This window comes from Emydura macquarii, unplaced genomic scaffold (assembly GCF_026122565.2).
Source record: "Emydura macquarii macquarii isolate MOO-44397 ecotype Brisbane River unplaced genomic scaffold, CSIRO-AGI_Emac_v2 contig_2676, whole genome shotgun sequence".
Lineage (NCBI taxonomy): Eukaryota > Metazoa > Chordata > Testudines > Chelidae > Emydura > Emydura macquarii.
The window spans coordinates 6,735,364-6,746,105 of record NW_027132813.1 but is presented as its reverse complement, the minus strand read 5'-3'; the positions used below and the strand labels follow the sequence as shown (position 1 = coordinate 6,746,105).

The 10,742-nt window shown below is 40.3% G+C and overlaps 1 protein-coding gene across 1 annotated transcript in view; it reads right to left on the bottom strand.

The window, feature by feature from the left end:
- Positions 1–252: 252 nt before the first annotated feature.
- WDR43 (WD repeat domain 43) overlaps positions 253–10,742 on the bottom strand; it is a 43,614-nt gene continuing 33,124 nt past the window's right edge. The window contains exons 10-18 of the mRNA XM_067564806.1: positions 9,295–9,426; positions 8,604–8,741; positions 7,072–7,158; positions 5,631–5,662; positions 3,918–3,981; positions 2,828–2,941; positions 2,234–2,303; positions 1,555–1,607; positions 253–1,436 (exon numbers count right to left, since the gene is read on the bottom strand). Coding sequence (XP_067420907.1) covers positions 1,269–1,436; positions 1,555–1,607; positions 2,234–2,303; positions 2,828–2,941; positions 3,918–3,981; positions 5,631–5,662; positions 7,072–7,158; positions 8,604–8,741; positions 9,295–9,426 — 858 coding nt within the window. The 3' untranslated portion in view covers positions 253–1,268. The remainder of the gene's footprint in view (positions 1,437–1,554; positions 1,608–2,233; positions 2,304–2,827; positions 2,942–3,917; positions 3,982–5,630; positions 5,663–7,071; positions 7,159–8,603; positions 8,742–9,294; positions 9,427–10,742) is intronic.

Below are 10,742 nucleotides of genomic sequence, written 5' to 3'. Positions count from 1 at the left end.
GCAAAACAGGAGAGAATCCAACTTGCTCTCCTGCACAGCACCTTGAAGCCACTAGTGAACACCTGTTTGTGTCACTGACGTCAACAATTACAGCTAAAGACATAGGGAGCTGAGAAGCTGAGTTACCACTGGATGTGCTTCAAGCCCAGAACATAGTCATCATTTTGCCCCGGACATCTGGTTCTGAGACACAAGATCCCTCACGCACTTAATCTCTTCTCTCCCCACACATATTACAGACCAAGTACTTGGTAAAGGAGATGTATATTTATTCACTTTACAAAGAGGGCAGTATTTAGTTGCAACAGCTCCATTTATAGACAAATATATTATACATTACACTGGTGAATGGCTCAAACCTTTACCATATCTTGTTCTTAAAAATGTGTTTATACCACTTCAGCTTCCATTAGCTGGCAAATGGCAATCCTTGTTCTGCCACTGAGAGATTAAAAAATCAGTAATAAACGTATACACTTTGCGTTACATATTCACAAGCATTCCCTCTCCCCTAATTTTTCTTCCATTCCCCTTGCCCCATCCCATCCCCTCAAGATGAAGTCTCTCCCCGGGTAAACGTTAAACTTATATACAGGCCCAATTAAAACAAAATTAGAAACCACTGATAGTTCGGATTTCCTTCTGAAGCACAAGAAAAGCCACAGATTTATACATACATATAAAAGTCTTGAGTCCAATTTTGTTTAAAAAAGAAAAAGCCATTTTAAACCAGGTTGGCATTCAGCCATTGCCACAGCATGGGTGAACCTATGAAGGAAAAATGAAGAAATTCACTATTGAATTTAAATATTACAAAAATATTTTTATTTTTATATTTTTGCAAAAAATGCAGGATGCCCTCTTGCTATCGCTAACTGAAGCAAGAAAAGAAGGTATAGACTGGTCTTTGATCCGTTGCATCAGAAACAAATTCAATGTAAATCTGCAACAAATTTACCACACAAATGGTGGTGGCAGGTTTATTTCACTTGAATACAAATATGCTTGTCCATGAGATGGGCATAATCTGACCATGAGATGGAAGAAATATTATATATAAGCTCAGGAATATGGGGCAAGAGAAGGCTGGCATGGTTAAACATTCTGTATTCAGGAATGCACAGGGCCCAGAAGTGCCTTTGCACATGGGAAGTGCAGACTCATGTCTGGCCTATGTGACTACAGCAACTTTCAGCAAGGTGATCCAGAATTCTAGAGTTCTGGAAGCCCGCTTCTTTTAACAAGTTTTCTGTGTTTAAAACCATCTGTTATTCTTCTTCACTTTCATTTTCTGGGTCCAAATCAGATTCCCCATTGATTTCTTTTTCAACAGCCATTTCTTGTTCATCCAATTGCTCCCCTCTCTCTTCATCCGATTGCTCCCCTCTCTCTTCATCCGATTGCTCCCCTCTCTCTTCATCTTCATCCCAGTTCTCCTGGAACAAAAAAACAGGAACAGCTGAATATTTGGTCCAAGCATTTCTGCAATCCTACACTCTGGCAATCAGTCAAGTAAGTGAAAGACAGAAGCTCTGGACAGAGAATTTAACTTACATCTGAATCTTTATCTGCAATCATCTCATCTTCAGAATCATCCTCAGAGGATTCTGTAAATGGAAAATGACACGTAAGTCGGGAGAACACAACAGCTTTGATGCAGTCTTTGCTCAAATGAAATCCAAGATCATGTGCCACTGCATATTAACTGGTGGTTCCATTTAAGACATCCACCAAAACTGAACTTTAGGTTATTTTGATCAGAATAAATCAAGCACAAGACACTGCTGCTCAGTTATAATATGCACAATATTTTAGAGTAGATGTAAGATCCAAACCTCAGGTCTACAGATACTTGATTCTGGACAGATCTGGAAGCTTCTTTAGTAAGTTCATCTTCAGTAAAGGTGCATTTTGCACTAGAGACCTGAGTCAACAAATCTGGACTTCTAGCACTTGAGTTAAGCAGCATGTTGGACTTGCAGTTAATCAGGGTTTTCATAATTGGAAAGGAAAAAACCAATCAAGCAAGAGCTACTTCACAATTCCGTACCACCTCCTCCCCTCCACTGACTTCAAGCAAATCCTCCATGGCAGATCACATGGCTAGAGGCACAGAACTGGAATGTGGATGGGTGGCAAAACAGCTGTAATCTTTGTGAAGGAGCTCAGCTACACCAAGTGTACAATGGTTTGGTCTAACCCAAAACAACCCCACAGGAAGTCTCCAACTTACCTTCCTCATACACCAATTTTGCAGTCTGACTAATATCAGTTACATCCTGAATTTTTTCCAGTGCTGCAACCTGAAAGGAATTTGCAAAATCACAATAAACTGCAGTCATGTAATCCAACCTTGAAACCTACCAAGTGTTTACAAAATTCATCACAATTTAAGAGAAATCTCCATCTAGCCTGGATTTTATTCTTCCATCTACATCTGTAGTTTTAAAACAGTTAAGTATTTAGGAAGGGCATAAATTTACAATACTCAAGAAAAAAGAGATGCATCTTAAGTGGTGTAAAATTCTCTTGCTTTTTTCAGTCTAAAAGGATTGAGGGTCAGCATATAACTCAGAAGGAAAAATGTGACTAAACTTTCAATGAAAACACCTTCCAAACATTATGTAACATTAAGTAAGTTTAGCAAAATAGGGTCATTAGCCAGAGGCTAGTTAATCAACTGTGCTGCCTTCAGCATTATCAGTGTGACTACCTAGCAACTGCACTAAGGTGTGGATGGCAAGTTTACTCCTATCAAATTTGAAAAGAACCAACACTTCCAACAATATTTCCACCTTATACACCAGTGTTTATAGCTTGGACTCACCTGGGTGATGATAAGATAGAGTTTTCCATGTAGGCGAGAGAGCTTCTGCAATGTTTTTACTCTGCTCTCCATTAACTGGTATAGCATACCCAGCTGGGGAACCAAGTCTGGCAACTGAGAGAAAAAGTATAAGAAAGATGCTGTTTTGTCGTCATCATCCTCCATCTCATAATGAGATTATAAATTGCATTTTAGGTGCTGTCTGAAAAGTCCTTGTTCATATTGTGTCTCAGACAAAATGAGAACAGATTTTATTTTGTATGAACGATTATTACTTTGAGCAATCTATTAAATCAAGGCTTGTCCATGTTAGAGACATGAGCTCTCACCCATTTTCAGCTCAGGCAACTCTAACATTCCTTCTTCACTTGATAGTTGTTTACAGCACTAAAAGTAACAATGGGAAGGGCCTGTCTGAATGGGAGCTGCATAAGTATCAGCTGTGAATCTGCGAATGTCCATGCACATCAAACCTAGCCCACCAACTCCCACACTGTAGACCCGGACCCTTCTGGAACAGAAAACCAATTGTGTCAAACTAGTGATTTCTGTCACTAGGTCAAGATTAAATTCATCCTTCACTTGTGAAAGAAGGCAGGCTTTGAAGCCAGAAGCTAAGAGGCTAAATGCTCCTGCATTAGCCTATCCATGCCAGCCAGCTAGTACACTGGTTCCAGCATACTTTTATGCACTAAAGCTAGCCACACCCAAGACAGTCTCAGGTCAGTCTGCAGTAGCAAAGTCTATGGGCAACTGTTTAGAAAGTTCACCCAACAAGGCTAGAATATCATATTCAGCCAGCTGTGTATGGGTCCATAACGAACAATGGCATGCCAATCAACTTCAGTTTGATTCAGTGTTAATGGCTGTACTTGATAATGCCAGCAACAAGTAATTTATAGCATATTGTGGCAAACAAAGTGTTGCACATGACATGAAACATCCTTTTGGGGGAGGGTCATTTAGACACTTAATAGCACCAGATTAGGATGTTAGGAGGGTTGACTTTTAATGTAAAAGCATGGGCAAAACAAGAACAGAGGTAAATTTTAGTTAGCTGCAAGCATCAACTGTAGAGCAAAATACTTACAGTGGAAAGGTAGGATACATGTATAGTGAAAACAGATTTTAGCCACCGGACCATATGTGAGGCACTGGAGGAAAGAAGAGCACAATAAATCAAAGATGCGGATAGCCAATGGAACATCTTGTGTTTTCTGACCACTATAATGGTTTAAAATCAAAATGCTTCAGTGTTTTATAGAAGAGAAGCCAAGCTAGAAATAAGAACAATCCAGCTATACAGACAGGATAACTAAACAACAGTTCCATTAGAACTGGGATAGTCATTTAAGTGTCTGAGTTAAACGAAATTTGCTCTTCGTTTTTGCTTCCAATCACTACCCTGTCAAGTTTAGATTGATAACAGTTCTGAAGCATTCCCCCCCACCAAATTATGATGGAGGAAACTTTGCCTCCCAACTTAACAGAGCACATAGCTGAGAGTCCTAAAACAGTCCCAGCACTGATAGAACAGGATCTACACAGCGCTGAGATTACTCTAGTAACTATTTAACAATTCTTTTCTCAATATGAACAAGTTCAACTATTGTGTGATTTATGGATTAATATACAATTCAGATTCTGTTATTCTTCATGGTATTCCTTGTTTAATTATCTTTGTAAACCATATGTATTAATTCCCAATATTGATCACTATACAAATATTTACAAATTCATAGGGTATGAACTGTCATAATTCTGCAATCAGAAACTAAATCAGAGATAACTTGAATGTCCCCCATTTGTGACCCCTCTCATGCTCCCCCCTACCCCCAACTCCCGGTTATAAGCAGAAGCTCTGAATTGGGAGAGGCAGTGAACAAGTATATTCTAACTGTTACTTGTTTAACCCAACTATTAAGAGCTGTTTCATAATTCAAATATATAAAAAAAGACACCCTGCTTAATGGCTAACCTATTCATTTAAGATTTGAACTGAGTCTCTGAATCATTAAAAGGTCACTCGGTTATAAAGATTTTTGATCAATTTAACTGAGAATTTAGAAGCCCTACACTGGGCAAAATGCCTCTCTTTTGTATTAATGTAATAAGTGTACAATGAGGAAAAAAAAGAGTATAAAGTTATTCAGAGGTACTACTGTGTATCATATTCATTAAAAAATCCCACTTCATTTACTGCATATTTGTTTCTTTAACAAAAAGGAGAGAAGAATGTAAATTTTAGGCATTTCACTACAGGGCAATTAAAGCCCCTACTGAAGTTACTTGTTTGTATATATGTGGTAACAGAATCATTATTTCTATGCAATATCACAAAGTGGACATATACAGATTCTTTATTTCTCTGCCCTCCTGAATTTTCCTGTCCACTTACTAGAAGAAAGGATTTTGATTATTGTCCTCAACACTACTGTTTTATTTAGACTGATAATTGTACGTTTTAGCTGCTAGCTGTGAACTTATAGTGTTTTGTCTTCATTATAAACTGCTGATATGGGTGGCCAGAGGTCCAACGGGTAATGAGTTAAGTGGATACTTTATATCGTGGTTTCTATACTCAGATGTCCTTTTCCATTTTGATGTATGCAATCATTTCTCAAATAGACTGAGTTCCGACAGAAACACCCCCAAACAGCTGGAATCTTCATAAGTCAAAGCAGATATTTCCTTTCAATAGGCTCCAGTTGTATAACTACTATCGTGGGTCTCCTCCAAACAAATGAAAAAGCACCATTCCTTTAAAAGTCAGCTAAGCTTGTTTGTGTGTCATTGCTCTTACCTGTACGGGTGGCCTTGCAACCTCTTTGTAATCTGAAGCAAAGAAAGATGAGGTCACTTACAAGTATGGTGTGCATAACAGTTCCCATCCTGACATTACATCTGTGTATCAGCCCAGCAACCAGGGCACAAAAATCCTCAGGTATTTAAAGTCTGCTAGAAATCACCAACACTGAACAAGACATACACTGTGAAGCTCAAGTTGGTTGCACTATATCTTTGTTCAGTGCACTGACTGCTTTTGGGCAAGCAGAGCTTCCTTAGCGTAACACTACTGAAGCTAATATAAGATGCAGTCAAACTAAATGTAACAGGGAAAACATGGCAGAGCTGGCGGCAAGAACCAGAGCCGAATCCCCTTGTGACTGTCCATGCAAAAATCTCACTGTACTTTAATATTTATTACAGCATCTGCTGCACCGGTGACATGTTGATAAGGCAGACTACTGTTGCAGGAAAAAGGTGCTGAGCACCAAGTAAAAAGTCTCAAACCCAGGAAGGACACCCTTGTCTAGTGAATGTCTTTCCCTCTCCCCGATTAATACAAACAAATGCACTCACATTTCAGAAAGTGTGATCACTAATAAACAGGTGTCTATATTAGAAACACTGCATCTCAGTACCTCCTTATACTCAACATATCAGTGTGTGTGCTTGGTGCAAGTTTGAACATTCAAAACAAGGCAGAGTCAACATTCCTCATTCAGGATTACCATCAAGAGTGAAATCAAGCCAAAGTCATGTGTGTGTTAAAAAGCAGAAAACATGCCTTTATTTTAAAAAACTGGACTTATTCACATTCAGGGAACTCAGTGTCTGAATGGATTTTCAGTTCAAAACAGAAATCCACTTCTGGGTAAAGCTAAACATGAGACCCTTCAGTCCAAATACAAGTTGTGGGTTTCTAAGTCTAGTTGAATAAATGTAGAGAATCGGGATAAAAAATATTGTAATGCTTAAGTGACTTAGGCTCTAAGACCCATTTTCAAAAGTGACTCAAGGTAAATAGGAACCCAAGTATCAGTGGAAGTCGATAGGACTTGGGTTCCTAAGTCTCTTCTGACAATGGGATTTATGCACTGTAAAAAAATATTTCATCCTTAACTGAAGGTATAACCTCAATACACTGTTGCTACCGTGCCACCAGGTACACATAAGGCCCCAATCACTGTAGTAGTTCTAAAGTAATGGCCCACAGCAGTGTGAGGTTAATACCTCCTTAACACAACTGGGAGAATAAGCCCAACTTGGGACATAGTTTCCATGTTTGCCTCAACCTCATGAGAGAATTTTCAGAGTCAAGACAAGAACTGCTTCAATACTGGATAACCCTCACACCAACTCTATGGAGTAAAAACAGGTGTATATTTGGATTTCCCAAGTAAGATGAAAAGCCCAGTGTTAACTTGTTCTACAGCAGCAGAAGTGAGGCCTTTTCCTACCTCATGCAACAATGGAATGACAGCATGTACAGGTATCCTAGCTACTGTGTTCTTTATTAAAGCTTCCTTCCTTGTTTGAAGCACTTTCTGTGAAGAGGGGAAAAATATGAGATGAGAGAAACATTCATCAATAAATACATATGCATACAATCAAAGACACCAAGGACATACCATATCTCAGGGCACAGAACAACAAGGGACAGAAAAGATAAGGTTAAAATCTCAGCCCCTCACATCTCAGCCCCATATGTAAAGTCTGAGGACGTGTACCAGAGAGAAGATGAGCATGGAAGAGTCATTTATGGGGCAACTTTCTAAAGAGACAAGCAAGTTCTTTCAGTGATATGCAAAAAAGCTGCTTGCATGTTTGCAAATTATAGGAGAGGGGCTCGTTTTTTCAGTAAATTTAGCAGTCATGAAAAAATACTGGAATGATTGGGTCATGGACACAACTTCATTTCATCCATCATGTAGCCACTCCGTGTTAAGGCTGAGGCATGCTGGAGGAGGCAGGGAAGTTTTCCTTGCTACTGTCTGTGCTCCACCTGTCCTGTGGATAGAGGACTTCAGACTCAGGACTTCCAGTGTAGCACCAACTTCTTGTAAATATTTAACACTCCCATTCCTACACACACCCAACAGCAGGTTTTATTAAATCAACTGACTTTTGAGCATCTCAATACTTATTTCTCCAAAGCTTATCCACTCAGAAGATCTCTAGTCAGGTCGAAGTAGAAACCATGTTCTAATCAAACCCAAAAGGACAAAGTGCCACATTATTAATATTACTGGAAGGACAGGTGAACTGTGACACTACAGAATAGATACGGTTACATAACCATTTTTTAACCTGACCTGTGAGGAAAGATTATATTTAGTTTTGATAAAAGATGACTGATGGGGACCTGATAACAGTCTTCAATAGGTTACAAAGAGGATGGTGAGCAATTGTTCTCCGTGTTCACTGAAGGTAGGACAAGAAGCAATCTGCTTAATCTATAGCAAGGGAAACTTCAGTTACATATTAGGGAAAATATTTTAACTATAAGGATAGTTAAGTACTGAAACAGGTTACCTAGAAAGGCTGTGGAATCCACATCACTGGAGGTTTTTAAGTACAGTTTAGACAAACACCTGCCAGGGATGGTATAGATATATTGTATTTGGTGCTAGTTCATTGTTCCACACTGAGGCAGATCATCCAAGGTCCCTTCCAGCCCAACCTTTCTTTCTATGGTTTATAACAAACCGATTAGCTTTGAAATCAGTTGAGGGGAGAAGGGGGTGGGAACCCAGAAGAAATCTTGCAAAGCAGATAAAATAGAAAAAATGTAGCAAATGTCATCAATTAAAGCAGTGTGCATGGCAAATAAGCATAATAGCATTACCGTAATGCTGCAAGGCAGGGGGAAAATGCAAAAAGCACCAGAAAGCAAATGGCAATCGTCATACAGCACAGTATGCACAAGAAGCAACTTCTTAACTCTAAGCAGAATAACTTGAGCATCACACAGTACTCTTATAACACTTACATTTAAGATATCAGGATCATTGCTTTCCAAACCCTGAACCAAAAGCACCGCAAAGCTGTCAGTTTGTGGAAGGCCACCTTGTGTTTTTATTTTCACCGTATCAATGTCCATTGCACCAAGACGGTCTTCAATGCTATCCTGCAGGAGAGAGAAATAAGGCCAGCATCACTTAAAACAATTTGCAACCAAATACATAAGGCTAGGACTCACTGTCATTAATTGTGTTTTCTCAAGTGTTTTTTTGAGCCACCAACTGGAGTACTGGACCCTCTGCAACTGTTCCTGATGTCAACGCTCTTGCTATATTTTTTAAGCAGGACAAGTTCTCCATCTCTCATGGCATAGCAGAGACATTCAGGAAGGAAATGAGGCACAAGCAGCAATGGAGAAGGATAAGATTAAGTCTGTGCTGAGAAGTAGGGGTTCAAAGCACAACAACATGCTCTAGCAGAGAGAAGGCAAGAACACAACAAAGTTATTTAACAACAACATGGCAGACTTGCGGGCAATGTGTAGGGTCTGGATGCTAGACTGCCATCAGTAACAGTTGCCGGGGAGCTCGTCCCAGATGAAGTTTGCTCACATCAAGTGATAGTATCACAGTTAGTTCAGGGTGATTATTTTGGCCAAAAAGGGACACGCAGCCCAATTTGGCTTCCTTATTGCTGCTTGCTAAAAGCACTTTGATTACCTCTTTGTCCCCAGGTTTCCTTTTGCTTTCCATTTTCTCCATTCCAGAGGACTTGGATTTGATGGTTGCACTATGTCCAGGAATTCCAGGCACTAAAACTTTGGCTTCTTTGTTCACAACAGGCATTTTTACCTAGTGATAAAAAGAGACGTCCACACACATACATGAATAGGAAAGATGTTCATGTTTGTTTTCCATAGTACAAAACACTGGTTTATTGTTTCAGACCCACGCACATGGTAAAATCATTCCCTGCCATGTACTAATATCTCCTCCATATCTGGTATTAAGACAGGAAAGTCCTATAATCAAGTTTAAGGTTGATCCCACTGGATCATTTATTGAACTAACTCAATTAAATATTTGTAACTGGGCAAAGCTTTTGATACGGTTTCTCACAGTATTCTTATCAGCAAGTTAAAGAAGTATGGGTTGGATGAATGGACTATAAAATGGATAGTGAACTGGCTAGAGCATAGGGCTCAACGAGTAGTGATCAATGGCTCCATGTCTAGCTGGCAACCGGTCACAAGCGGAGTTCCCCAGGGGTCGGTCCTGGGGCCGGTTTTGTTCAACATCTTTATTAATGATCTGGAGGATGGGGTAGATTGCACCCTCAGCAAGTTTGCGGACGACACTAAGCTGGGGGAGTGGTAGATACCCTGCAAGGTAGGGATAGGATACAGAGTGACCTAAACAAACTGGAGGATTGGGCCAAAAGAAATCTAATGAGGTTCAACAAGGACAAGTGCAGAGTCCTCCACTTAGGAAGGAAGAATCCCATGCACAGCTATAGACTGGGACCAACGAGCTGGGCAGCAGCTCTGCAGAAAAGGACCTGGGGGTAACGGTGGATAAAAAGCTGGATATGAGTCAGCAGTGTGCCCTGGTTGTCAAGAAGGCTAATGGAATATTGGGCTGCATTAGGAGGGGCATTGCCAGCAGGTCACGGGAAGTGATTATTCCCCTCTATTCGGCATTGGTGAGGCCGCATTTAGAATACTGTGTTCAGTTTTGGGCCCCCCACTACAAAAAAGATGTGGACAATTTGGAGAGAGTGCAGCGGAGGGCAACCAAAATGATTAGGGGCTGGAGCACAGGACTTATGAGGAGAGGCTGAGGGAACTGGGCTTGTTTAGTCTGCAAAAGAGAAGAGTGAGGGGGGATTTGATAGCGGCTTTTAACTACCTGAAAGGGGGTTCTAGGGAGGATGGGGCTAGGCTGTTCTCGGTGGTGGCAGATGACAGAACAAGGAGCAACGGTCTCAAGTTGCAGGGGGGAGGTCTAGGTTGGACATTAGGAAAAAGTTTTTTACTAGGAGGGTGGTGAAGCATTGGAATGGGTTACCTAGGGAGGTGGTGGAATCTCCATCCTTACAGGTTTTTAAGCTGAGGCTTGACAAAGCCCTGGTTGGGATGATATAGCTGAGGTTAGTCCTGCTTTGAGCA